General features: G+C 36.5%; 1 protein-coding gene across 6 annotated transcripts in view; it reads right to left on the bottom strand.

Moving 5' to 3' along the window:
- COL12A1 (collagen type XII alpha 1 chain) overlaps positions 1-13,705 on the bottom strand; it is a 99,730-nt gene that overhangs the window by 45,308 nt on the left and 40,717 nt on the right. For 5 of the 6 annotated variants that reach the window (XM_063152910.1, XM_063152907.1, XM_063152911.1 and 2 more), the window contains 15 exons: positions 11,970-12,119; positions 11,764-11,883; positions 11,079-11,243; positions 10,744-10,890; positions 9,990-10,129; positions 8,675-8,804; positions 7,506-7,651; positions 7,110-7,239; positions 6,178-6,317; positions 5,297-5,426; positions 3,774-3,913; positions 3,386-3,518; positions 3,258-3,284; positions 2,810-2,952; positions 531-660 (listed from right to left, as the gene is read on the bottom strand). In XM_063152910.1, the coding sequence (XP_063008980.1) occupies positions 531-660; positions 2,810-2,952; positions 3,258-3,284; positions 3,386-3,518; positions 3,774-3,913; positions 5,297-5,426; positions 6,178-6,317; positions 7,110-7,239; positions 7,506-7,651; positions 8,675-8,804; positions 9,990-10,129; positions 10,744-10,890; positions 11,079-11,243; positions 11,764-11,883; positions 11,970-12,119 (1,971 nt within the window). The remainder of the gene's footprint in view (positions 1-530; positions 661-2,809; positions 2,953-3,257; positions 3,285-3,385; positions 3,519-3,773; positions 3,914-5,296; positions 5,427-6,177; positions 6,318-7,109; positions 7,240-7,505; positions 7,652-8,674; positions 8,805-9,989; positions 10,130-10,743; positions 10,891-11,078; positions 11,244-11,763; positions 11,884-11,969; positions 12,120-13,705) is intronic. The other variant, XM_063152909.1, reaches the window with a different exon arrangement.

The raw sequence follows: 13,705 nt of genomic DNA, 5'->3' as shown, positions 1-13,705 counted from the left end.
ATAAATGCAACTGAACTAATAATTTTGTAGTTATATAATTATTTAAGTAAATACATTGAAATGGGTTTTATAACTGAAGTGTCTCTGGTAGCACATCTGTGATTTCTATAGCAGGATCAAAAGAATGCATCAATATAAAATGGGAGAGTCCTAAAGTGCACACTATGAAGATCAGCATCTCAATTGAAGATCCTTAAAAGCACTTATATATGAGAGTAACATGCCCTCAGACGCCTTAAGGTGTTTACTAAGTTCTGGCATAAAACAATTAAACAAATTAAAATGAGGAAGAAGTTCCATAGTTAGATTAGGGTTTCTCTCAGCTGTAAAAACTGGGCATCCAGTCAAAGGCAGTGGTCCAGGGCTTCTCTAGAGCCCGTAGACTGACAGGGGCTCTTACTTCAGAAACTTGAAAGCCACCAAAGGAAAAATGACAAATACAGATGGGATGAATTTCACCACAAGAAACTTTTCTCTGCTCTTCTGAAAGCAATATATTGATGATGTCTAAGAAGACTGAAGTTACTTACTGGTTCTGCCTCGTCCTGTCATTCTCCCCCCATCACCGTCTGCGTACATTGATGACACAGTAATAGCATATGGTGTGTCAGGCTGCAGCTTCTGTATCACCACACTGTTCTGTCGTCCCCCAACAGTAGTCTGCAGCAAAATAAAAGGAAACTATTAAAATCCCTTTTATACTCTATTTTGTGCTTATTGCTATAGTAAAGAACACAAGCATTTGATGCAGAGTGGAAAACACTGTGATGTGTTTTCCACACACAATGCTGCAATTTTCTTCTGACTGACACTGGCAGTAGACATTGAACAGTAGTAATATTTAGTACGTATTGGTTTCAGCAAGTTTAGACACAATGCCACTATTGTTTAAAATCTCCAAACTTGAATACCACTACAATTATATATAAACTCCCAGTTCTGTACCAGCACAAATTATATTGTAACTGCTATCATTCTTTGTACTTTTAAGACTACCTGCACATTTTCAAAGCCTGTTCAGCTAAGGTGTTTGGCATAACACTTCCAGTCATCTGCTGATGAACTGACAATGAGCAAGCATTTACACATCTTTACATTTCATAGCAGTAGATTATTTTAATTTACAAGCAGACTATTTTAACTTACAATCAAAGGGGTTTTTTGTACTCAAGTGTACACAGCTCCTTTCAAAGCACAAATGCTTTTATCATCCCATCATGACTGCCTCTACATTTTAGTATCTGATTGCCTTTCAAAACCTGACCCTAAATGATCATGATGGTCTCAGCAGTTCTGTGTGCAGTTTTTGCAGACCTTTTCTTTTCTTTCTTCAGATCACCTGTGATTCCTCTTGGTGCTGAGGCCATTAAAAGTCAGACAGGACAATAAAAACTCCCCAGAAATTATATTTTAAATATTTTGATGTGGACTATTCTACTGCCTACCCAGCATCTACAGTTTAATAAAATATCAGAGTGGCAAAAGAAGACAAGGAATTATGATCATATGACTGCAAGTCATTTGCAAAGAGACATTAAATGCTGTGATCAGAGTAGGAGACTTGTGTGTGCTCTCCTCAAATAGAGGTGTTTTCTCCAACTGCCACTGCTTGACTCTATTCTAGCTGTAAGCAATTAAGTCTATTAACCATATTCTTTGCACAAATTTCAAGAGAATGATCATAATTCCCTCTTTACTCCACTGCCAGCAATTAATTACAGATGTTAATTAAACGTATATTGCTGTTCCTTATTTCTCTAGTGATTTCTCACTAAAATAGTGTTTGACTGCTCAATATAAATTTCAATTACCTCAACCCAAATGCATGTTGTTCAGAAGAGAGTTAAAATGGGTATGTAAATATCAAACTGATTCTAAAGTAAATATTCCTAGATATACTTCTGAACATGAGTGATCTCCAATTACAGAGGCAAGCTGAATTAATGTGGTTCTCATCTGAGACTGTTCCTCTGACTCATTTGACAGTAACCACAACAGCCTCCCACTAAAGAATAGGGCATTTTTAAGTAGCACACATTTCTGATAAACAGCCTGACTGAATTACCACTCCCAGGCTGTGTTGCATAGACTGCCAGTAGCCAAAACCATTTGTGCTGACAACACAGGGAGAGCGGGCTGATCTTAAAGTACTATCTCTCCATAGCATTACAGCTTCTCATCATAGTAAAAGAATCTAAAATACCTTAAATACTTCATTAGCACATGTTTTGCATGTATTTCTCTTTACAACTGCTACCTCTGTGTGTTTATTCTGACCCTAGAGTGGTGAGAGAGAGTCTCAACTGTTCACAGCATGTTCCATGGCAAAGTCTTCTGGTAACATGGGAATTACACTATGAAAATGATGAAAAACTCTGGACTATGAAAGTAGTCATGGTAGTGCATATTATTGATTGTCCTGACACCTCTATCTGTGACATGTAGCCTTAGATGCTGATTGACTTATTCCTCGATGCACTTTATTTTAGTTTTATCCATAGATAAACAGTTGGAGTTTATGAACTCAAAGATCTTCTCCAACCTGAATGAGTCTATGATTATATGATTTTTTGAGATAACAGGATGCATCCAAAATTATTGCTGCTCAATTAAGAGTGTTCTAACTTGGATTTGAAAGGGGAGAAAAAAACAGTGGGAATATATACTTATTCACTACAAATATAAATTTTCAAGTAAAAGATAATTAATATGTACAGTGTTGTGTTTTGAAAAGAAATTATTCCAATGGATTACTTTACAGAATGTTGCATTTAAGGCTGAATAACTTAAGCACTTCAAAATTAGTTACCGACTGCTCAGGGCCATCCCCACTGATAGGCTGGTAAATGATCCTGTATCTCTGCACTCGACCACTGGCAGGATCCCATTTGACAGTCAAGCTGTGTGAAGTTGCATTGTACACCTGAAGGTTTCGTGGGCCACTCTTTGGGGCTGAGAAGCATAGTAAAGAAAGGAATAAATATGTAGCTCACCCAAGAGCAGAGACAAACACTTCATTCTTATTTTTAAGGCTGCATGGATGCCTGATCAAGAGCTGAATGTATTAAGGGGAACATAAACTGTAATGTTTGTAAAATAATAAACATGTGGTAATCTAGTGTTTAGTATTCTTCCAAATACACAATAATATTTATCAAATGATCTCAGCTTTTTAATGTCAACATTCATCACAGTTTAGAAAAAGGGAGCTATGAGTTTCCTTCAATAAAATGGTACCTGGAAATTCAGATTCTTACCTTGTGTAGTGATAGGTACCAAGGGTACTAGGAAAAAAGTAGAAAGAATTTTCAGAATTCTTGTATGTGTACGCTTTCTGTTTCAATAACTATGAATAACAACGTGCAGAATCCCTTTATTTACTTACATGTTCTTTCACTGCCAATGAGCTCATCACTTTCTGATTCATCAGGATAGATGGCAGTAACTGAGACATCATATAATGTGTCTGGATTCAAATTTTCAAAGACCAAACTATTCTCTTCCCCATTTAAGATAGTCTTGTGAAGAAATAAAAAAAAAAAAAGGAAAATATAAATAAACAAAACCAAAACATACACATGAAACAGGCAAACAGAGTGGGATACAACTGAGTTTTTACTCAGTAACATCACTGAACATGCAGTAAGTATGTGTTCTACACCTTCTCACTGAATTTCCAAGTTATAGACCATTTATCAATTGCATTTCTGAGTTTAAAAATACACCCTCTGAGAAACTGCCCACAAATACATAAAGTGGCTGTCTATTCTTACCTCCTGTTTTTCTCCTCTTCCATAGGGCCCCCATGTTATTCTATATAGAGAGACATCTGGAGCTCCATGATCCCAAGTACCTCTGAAACTATTTGTGGTTATATCTGTGATTCTGAGATTGACTGGTGCTGGCACAGGCTCTATTATGAGAAAAGGAAAAATGTTCCACAAAATGTAACTACAAAATAAATACAGTTAAACAAAATAATTACTCAGACAAATAATTTAGAAGATTAAGTAGAAGATTCATCTCTCAGCTGCGATGCTTCTAATGACAACAGTCAAACACTGTAGTATTACCCGGTCCATTTACACTAAGCAAATTATCCCTCATAAGGTCACATCATTAGGCCATTGTCTGATCAAACAGACCTCAGCAGAGGCCACAACTCACATGCCTACTCAAAACAACTGAAGCCCTGGCTGTTACATTTTGGAGTTATATGGAGTGAATGTGAGCTCCCATAGAGACAGGTCAAGTTCCCTGCAGGAGTTTCTCACCAATCTTAAAATTCTTTATATAAGCCAAATAAGTCGCCTCTTATTTAGAAAGAATTCACAGAGGTTAACTGAAGGTTAAGGAGGGAAAATATTATAGCCACTGGGAAGAAATATGTAAATAGGTAGAACCAGAGAATTAAACCTGAAATAATTTCTTTGGCAGACCTTTCCTCTTCTTTCCTTACAAACACATTCACACAAAACCACAGGTACAGAGCAAAGACTAGCACAACAGCAAGTAGGAAATCTCACAAGCACTTTTATATGCATCAAACTACCAAAAAAAAAATTCAGAAGAAAAAATGAGAATATTAATGGGTTTTTTCTTCTTTTTCATACCAGATGGAGGGGCAGTGAAAAGGTAAAATTACTCTTTTCTATTGTAGGTTTTTATGGTTAACTAAATTCTTAAATCCTAAGCTTTGATCAGGATGAGAACTTCCTTGATAGCTGCTTTCTCCTTTCAGTCTGGCACATCTCTTGTACAGAGATCCGCTCTTACAGCTTGTGCAGCCCCATTTCCTTGCCTTTATTTGCTGAGGTTATTCAAATCCCACCTTTATGATTCTCTAAAAGTAAAGGCTGCTTTGGCATCCCATGATGCAAAAACTCTCTTGGATCAGAGGCAGGATCATGTCTCTCTAATCTTCCAGTATATGGCCCAGCTTCTTACTCACTTGCCTAGATTTCTGCAAAGACCTGCTAAGCTTTTCCTCTGTTCTCATATTTTCTTATGGATTCTACAACTACACTTCTCCTTCAGTCTTTAAATAGAAATAGTTTTGCTTCAGTGGCTCTTCACCTCTCTGCAGACTGCAATGCCAGTGTTCACTGCAGTAAGACACAAGTCATCTAAGATTTCTGTGGTTTATGATATTGCAAATAATGCTACAAGTGCAAATAAAGTATTTCTCCGATTAAATTAGAGCTTCACCTAAACCCAATAACATATTACCACACACACCACTTAAATCAAACATAAGACAAAAACAACCACAAGAATGATTATTAGGAAAACTTACGAGTGACAGCTTCTGCAGTTGTTGGTATGGATTCCCCTTCATCATATACAGCAACAACTTTTACATTGTACAGTGATTGGGAGGAAAGGTCAGAGAGAGTAATGCTCGTTTTGAGTCTGTCAAGTTCCACCTAAGAATAAAAACAGTGACTTAAAGGATTGTAAATTGCTCTATTTCTTACTCTGCATTTGCTCTAATGGCAGAAATTCCTGCACTGAAAAACAAAGTATTCTGCACTACATTTTACCATTTGCCCTTAAATTTACACTTAAACATTGAGAGTTCTCTACAAATTCCTTTGCAAAACATATTATATCAGATACACATAGTCCTTGTGGATCATTCACTGCTTTATTCCTCTGGAAACAAGGATGCAGACTGAACCTTTGGAAAATTCTGGTTCCTTTAAAAAATGAATTTAATTCTCCAAGAGCTGGTTTATGCCTAGCAGCACAATTAAGGTAAACTTGTACATAACTAGAAGACATCTCTAACAATGCTCACTCATGTTCTGTCAGGCAAAGAGGCTAACATACTTTTATTCCACTATCCTGGTCCTCTTAATTGTAAGCTATTCTTAGACCTTGGTAGTATGACATTTAAGGAGAGCATAGAAATGGCTCTTTACCAAAACATGAAAATTCTCCAGTCAGTTTAAGGATTTTTTCCTCCCTGGAGGAAGAGGAGGAGGAAGAAGGGAGTACCCAAGAAATCTATCTTGTGCTCATTCAGTTTCGAAGAAATCCATACACTTTCTTGACTGCAATCACTATGAACTGATGTACTTTACTCTCACTGGTGAGTTATAATACTACTTTTACTGTTATTTTAGTAATCTAGCTTCTCAAAATAAATCTTTCCTAGTTCTTTAAAACATTTACCTCCTTTACATCAGCATCATCAGCTATTTTATATCTTAGGATGTATTTTCGAACTTTTCCTGGGGCAGGATCCCAAACGACATTCATGGTGCTGTGAGTAACATCCTGAATTTTTAAACCTCTGGGTCCAGGCAAAGGTACTGTTAAAAAAATGGCAATAGTCAGTGAATGCTATTCATAGCAGAGGTACAGATCTCTCTTAGATGGAAGTGAATTCTCTTTATGTCTTTCAGTTAAAGTCTTTTCAGTGAATGGAAGCAACCACTTTCTGACAAGTTGATTGTCCTGGGCACTAGATAAGAGAGTTCAAAAGCTAATTTTCCCAGCAATGAGCAAAATAGCTATAAACTATGGTAGTTTCACCTTTGTAACTTATGAGTGCAATACTTCCAGAGGTATCAGGGATTAAGACCATAACATTTTGTGACAATAGCCAATTTTCATCTACAGTCAATGGTTTAAAATTTTTGAGAACATAAAAGTAGCCATGCTGCATGCATCTAGACCAGAAGCATGCCTTTGTCTACAGGAAATGTTTAAGGAAATGTACAAAGAAGGAAACCATTTTTAGATCTATTTTTTTCTTGATGTAGCATGCTTCTTTAGTATTCTCTGTGCTTAAGAGGATGTCTGAATTCGGGAACAAGGTTTCTAAATTAATACAAGCAAAATTGAAACCTTTTAAAAACACTGTGATCTCAAGGTTTCCTTCATTATTCAAGTTAAAAATTGTATTGTTCCCCTTTTAGTAGCTGGACCCTTCTCAATGAAATTGCCTTTGAGGCCTTCAGGAAATATGCAAGTGTTAGAAAATACATAAAACATGGTTAACATGATCTTCTAAATTAAACAGATTATATTAAAACTGTTGCATGAAATTAAAATTAGGTGTTGCTGAAGCAATAACAAAACAAAAATAAGGATGTCCATACATGTCACTTCCTGTGTGGTGAGTGGGTCACTCTGCATATCACCAAACAATACGTAAGCTGTTAAAGTGTACTCGGTGTTGGGGATGAGATCTACCAGCTGCACCTCGTTCACTGACGGTCCCACACGCATCTGCGCATGAAAAATAACACACCATGTTTAAAAACTGAAGAAAGCAACGGCAGAAGAGCAAACAATGATTTAACTTCAAGGGAATTTTGTTTGTGAGATTCACAGTATACTTACAGTTTCCTGACTGATGTCATTGTATATAATATCCCAGTAAGTTCACTGCACTTCAAGATGTACATGCCAGTCTTTTGACCATTATGATACTATAACATTTTTTCTTAATTTATTTTTGGTAGAGAACAGGTAGCAAAGACAAATTCTCTTACCTCTTTCTCTGTGGCTGGGACTGTAGCATTCACAGGTTCATATGTTAACAAATAGCCAGTAGCCCCATTGAGAGGTTCCCATCTCACTCGCATGTAAGTTGATCCAATGTCATAAACATTCAAGTTTCTAACTGAAGAGATTGGCACTGTCAAATAAAAAATACATATTAGTTTATTTCATTCAGCTTCTTAATATTTTATATCACAATTCATACCACTGAGAATATTGCACATGGCTATTAGGGCATGTTATGGGTAGTAGAGAGGCGATCAGCAAACGGAGGTATTTAAATCCTTAGTTTAAGAATGAGGTAATGGTAATACTGTTTTGAATGTGGCCACAGATTTTTTACTTACACAGCTAAAACTCTTACAAGTCAGCACTGGAACATTTTAATCTTGTAAGAAGCACATTAACTCCTTTTATTCAACATTTAACACTGAAAATTCTAATATGAAACAACATTACTGGCTTGGGATCTGTATAAAGAGGATTTTTGTCCTCTCTTTTTGTTTTCTATATTTCTCAAATTACTAAATAAATGAAAAGTTTCCATGAAACCAGACTTCATAAAAATTATATACATTTTAAGGATTTTTTTGACAAGCCTAATACAAAATTAAGAAGTGAAATGAACAGCAGACATTCAATATTATTAAAGAGGCAGAAGAGTCATTCTATGGTGCGTACAGCATAAATGTACCTGAAATCCATGTAGACAGCTCATAGGAGAAACATAGCTGAGTTATAACTCATAGAAGTGGCATAATTGTGTTGAATTAGCTTTTGTTAATTAGCAGTAATTCTGTCTGGCAGTAGCAGGAATTAATTATGTAGCATAAACAATTTGTTTTTTATCAGATTTCAGGAATTCATAAACTCGGTCTTGTAATTCATGTCTGTGGTTCTAGTTTTGTACAGCCATGCTTTATGAGCCTAGAAAGAAGCTGGGACTAATATTTTCTACCACATTGTAGCTTCACTTTGCTGAAGTCTTCGAGACAACAAGGTCTGGACAACCAGAGTAACACAATACAGTTTGGTAATTAGAATTAAATATTTTACTTCTGCTAAGAAGAAAATCCGTAGTGCTGAAAGTTCTACTGGACAGCTCCCCAGGTGCCAAACTGGTTGTTAACATGTTTTTCAAGACCCATTTCTAACTTACAAGTTGTTTCCCTGCCGATCAGAGGTTCACTGCTTTCGTCTTCTACCACAGAAAACACGTTAACCACATATTCTGTTTCAGGTTGCAGATCTTTCAGAACTGTTGTTCTTTCCATCCTACTTACATAAAACTGTAAGAGAAGCAATGTTAATCACTGTAAGAAAAATATTTTTGTAATTTTATCTCTAAGAAAAGCAATAATTCCTTGTGAAACTGCAGGAATCAATGACAAGGAGATAAGTCTGGTCCTAATTTTGTATACATTTTGTCTGACAATATAGCATCATTTTTGCAAAGCAAGCTGTAGGGAATCTCAGACAGACACTTGATTCAAATTGCATTGGATCAGCTTAGCACCACTTAGAGTGCATTCTGATTTCACACATGGTTTACACTTCTACATCACTAAAGAACATAAAGAGAGGACCAGGAAAAAGGGGCCAGTTTGGGAAAAAATTCAAAATCTGGGATAATCTAGGATAATCTAGATGGTTACAGCACAAGGCACTTGTGGTGGCACTTGGAAACACCTTGTAGAACAGAAATACCTGACAGAAGTCAAATTGTAAAGTCAGTTTGCCCTGGAACAACAGCTCAAACTTTAATCAAAGGTCAAATCTTGAACTCTCCATGAGCCATATATAAGATTTAAAGCCACAATCAGAGATGGGACATTCAGAGCTAGGTACACAGAGGCACCTAACTACATTCTTCTAAACACTTCATATTCCTAGATACTATTCTGTTTGGTCAAAGACAGTAATGATCATTTCAGATTTCCCAGGACCAAGAGTTGCCAACCACTGGCTTTGTGTGTAGAGAAGCAGTAACCACAAGATAAGTTTCATCCTGTGCAGTAAACAGTTTGGAGTCATATAGTGTTAATCTGAGCACTTCTTACACTTCTTACAACCTGTGCCCCTCACTGTCTTGTTCTCTACAAAGAAGGAGATGCATTAAAAGGACAGGGGGCCTACCCACGAGTATGGTCAGAAAATTTCTGGTGCAGACATATTTGAACTAATATATGACAATGGAATATGAAAATAAAGGAGTGACTAGAAATAGAAGACAACTCTTTATAAGAAATATATTTTATGACTGGATTCTTGACATTAAAACAATCACGATAATATATATGCTCCATTTTTTTGTAATTTTGCGTAACATTTACCAAGGCATGATATTCTTGACCTTAGGAGCATTTTTAAGTTGCTTTTGCACCCTACTCAGCACAAATTCAGAATGATATTACCATGATGTGGAAGTCCAAGGTTATACTGGACATTGTAAAAGATGAACATACAATACTAACCTGTTTAGGGCTACCTCCAGAGGTAGGATAATATTCAACTCTGTATCTATCAACACTCTCAGGAGGTGGGCTCCATCTCAGTCTGAAAGAACGAGGTGTCACTTCTGAAATAACTAAATTTGAAGGAGGTGGCAAATCACCTGCAAGAGGGAAGCAAATTAAAAAGATATTCATTTATCTTGTCAGAAAGGGAAAAAACCACTTTGCGTACTTGCTTATATTTATTTTTCCTCAGGAATTCTTAAAACAACTGCATGAAGAGATAGCTCATATTAACCCACTCAAGATTAAACAAGTTCCCTGTAATTCCTGTTTACCACTTAAACACCAGTGTTTCACTAAAGAACCATCAGATAACATACATGTTTTTTCATGCTCAGCTTTGGTTTTGGGCTGTCAGACACTAATACTTGAAAAGAGCAGGGCTGCTAAAATTTTCCTTATTGAATGAGTATCATCAAAAAACATGCCACAATGAATAAAAAGCTGACACACTAAGATACTTCATGATTCTGGGGAGAAAAAGAAGGCACATCCAGCAATGTCATGCTGTGTTAGTTACAACTCAGTCACTGTTGGAAGGAAAGGAAGGAGCCCTGCAGGGTAGTCCAGGTGGTCTGCACAACTTCCGCACACCAGCAGCTGAAAAAACAGCCCACGGCTAGCACAGTGTTCCCAATAACTAGTAAAAAGGAACTAGCAGTGCAAGCACATAAATGGATAAAGAATGAAATAGACTGAAAATGTGATGTACCTGGACCTTTCACACTGTTACACAGATTCGTGGTTACATTATCAACAATGGTAGCCAGGAAGGAGAAGTCTGCAACATTGTAGGCATGGATGTCATCTGGATCTGTTGCAATTTGCTTCAATTCATTTTCATCTGCATTTTTAATACCTTACAAGAGAAGAAGAAAGCAAAACCTGTTAGAAATTATGGCCAGGAAGCACAATAACATGCAATTAAGTCCCTAAACACATTCTTCAAATAACCTTTCATGTACTCATGTATGTGGCCACTTCTCTGTGGGTTTAGCAGATGAGCATGGGGGGTTGCTGCAGGCCTTGCCTTCATGGAGTACTTACCAATTGCATACAGTTCCACTCCCTCATCTCTGAGTTTTCTTGAAGGGGCAACTACATCATCTTGTGATTTGCCATCAGTGATGAGAACACCAATTTTGCGAGCTCTGGGCCTTAAGCCAGCAACTGGCTTGAAGTTGTTTTTTAGGATGAAATCCAAGGCCATTCCTAGCATGACACAAAGAAAGTACCCATCACTGTAAACTGTTTGCATATAATAGTCATAGTAAAAGAAATTAGTGCATCCTAGTGACTTCATTCTGACAACATAGTTCCACTCTTTATTTCCTTATAGAAGCATTTTGAATCTAATTGCGGCCCATCATCTAGATCTGAGCAACTGATACTATTCAGGTGCTCTCTTACCTGGTGTTGATCACCCTCCTGACTTCCACTACCCCTCTTTCTGGTTCCTGGTTGTCTTCATCCCAAACCTGAAATGGAACTGACCTTTCTTCTTTTCATAGGCTCCACAGCAACACAAGCTCTTCATCACCCAAAACCTCTTCTAACACATTTCCCCTGAGTTTATAAGCCTATGCTGTACCTCTTCTTTTCCAACCATACTGAGCTGAACTGTTAAGTCCTTTTCATCAAAAACACATTTGAGTTCACGGAACAAAATCAGGGTCAGCTACTAGAATAATTTTCATTGGAGCTAAAGTAAAATCCTGGCACTGTAACATACCTGTTAGAGTATTGCCTCCTTTATATGGTAAGTTGGCTACAGCCTCTAACAAAGACTGTTTGGTTCGGTAAGCATTGAGATTCCATTCTGTCCTGGGATCACCACTATACTGTGCAAGACCTGGGAAAAAAGCCACCATTTACTCAGTCATTATGTCTCTCTGTAGCAGTTATGCTCCATTTTCCCTCCAACATATGAGAACTTACCAATCTGCACTTTGTCAGGACCAATATCAAAAACTTCAACAATACGGGCAATGAAGTTCCTGATGGTTTTAAAATTTGGCCTCCCGATACTCCATGAGCCATCCACCAGCAGCACAATATCAGCTTCTGCTCTGGTTCTACATTCTAAACCTGCCATGTCAACCAGAAAAATATAGCCTTAGCATGATGGCTTTCTTTCCCCATCCTTTTAGATGACATATGTCATGACTTAGCTTCCAAAATAGCTCTAGTTTTATTCACTGGCACTCCGTCAAGTATGACCTATTTGAGAGCATTATTCACACTAGTCAGTGGTTCCATGGCAAAAGCTGTCTAAATTCCTTCATGTATGTTTCCTTTTAAAAATAAGCCTTTGCAAATGTCAAGGCCAGTGTTTTCTATTGTCATGTCATTGTCTGTTTTGGCCCTTAAATATGGCTGATGACTTGATTTCAGAAGTTTTGTACAAGACTACTAAATGAACCACTGATATGGCAGTTAGCACTATTAGATTATACAATTTTATGTTATCTTAGTCTGTCACATATAGCTAAATTACTGATTAATTTTCAACCATGTAATAGTGGGATTAACGGTATGTATTACAATCACTTTCACATAAATAGCATTCCTCAATTTTCAGGGGAAAAAGACATAATAATACGTGTCGTATAGAAGTTTGCATGTACAGAAAAGAAAGAGCACACTCCAGAGAAGACACACAAACATAAACACAGGTCAAGAGATACAGAGGGAACAAGAACAAACATTCATATAAAGCTGCAATAATCTTTAAAGGTAGGAAGTTATTTCAGATATCTTCAGTTTACAAATTACAAAATAAAATATGCATCATATTGTTTTCATCACAAGAAAAATCACAAAATATTTATACAAAACAGGAAGAGACACAATAATTTTATCCACAGCCATTTGCAAAAAAAAAAAAAAAAAAGAGGCAAAATCCCTTCTCTCTTTTTTCCTGTAGATTCTGTTACCAGCTGCAATTTTGCTTCCTGCCATCAGAGCTTCTGGTCTTTATATGGAAGAAATCCCATTGAGAAAAATCATCCACACTCATCACAGTTGAAAGATATTGTGATTTCATATATGTTCCACAGAATTGATCCAACACTGTAGACTCATGAATATAACTATTCCATGTACCTGGGGGTTAAAAGCATGATCCTCTTCTGCACAGAAAATATAGATCTAGTCTTTAGTCAGGACAATAAAATCAGTTGGGAGTAGGGTTTAAGTCAAACCATGTTAGTTCAAAAAATTGCATGCATAACTTTTATATGAAAGTTAAAGTTAACTTTATGTACAATTAAAAAGTTAATCTGTTTTGACTTTTATGTTTCTTTCAACATATTATAGTCCCCCACATGGAAAATTCTAGTAAATGTGCAAGATCTAGGGTGATTTTCCCCCCATTAATATATAATTTACTGTTACATTTGCTGTCCAAGATATAAATTCATTTTTCACATTAACCATTTCTCAAATCCATGCATTAATAAAACTAATTAGCTTAAAGAGTACAACACTGAAAACAGAAATGAGAGCTACTATAATGAAAAATAACAAACCACTCTTTGTGCAATTTTTTGTTGCCAGCCTTATGAAAGCTTTAGTCTAATGCCACTCCTGGCCTGTTTTAGGGGTTTTTTTCAGTTTACCCTCTATTATTAGACAGAGTAGGACAATTATTTAGGAATTTTCTAAAAATGTTT

This window comes from Melospiza melodia, chromosome 3 (assembly GCF_035770615.1).
Source record: "Melospiza melodia melodia isolate bMelMel2 chromosome 3, bMelMel2.pri, whole genome shotgun sequence".
Taxonomy (NCBI): Eukaryota; Metazoa; Chordata; class Aves; order Passeriformes; family Passerellidae; genus Melospiza; species Melospiza melodia.
Note: the sequence above shows the minus strand (reverse complement) of the source record. Positions and strands in the feature narration are given on the sequence as shown.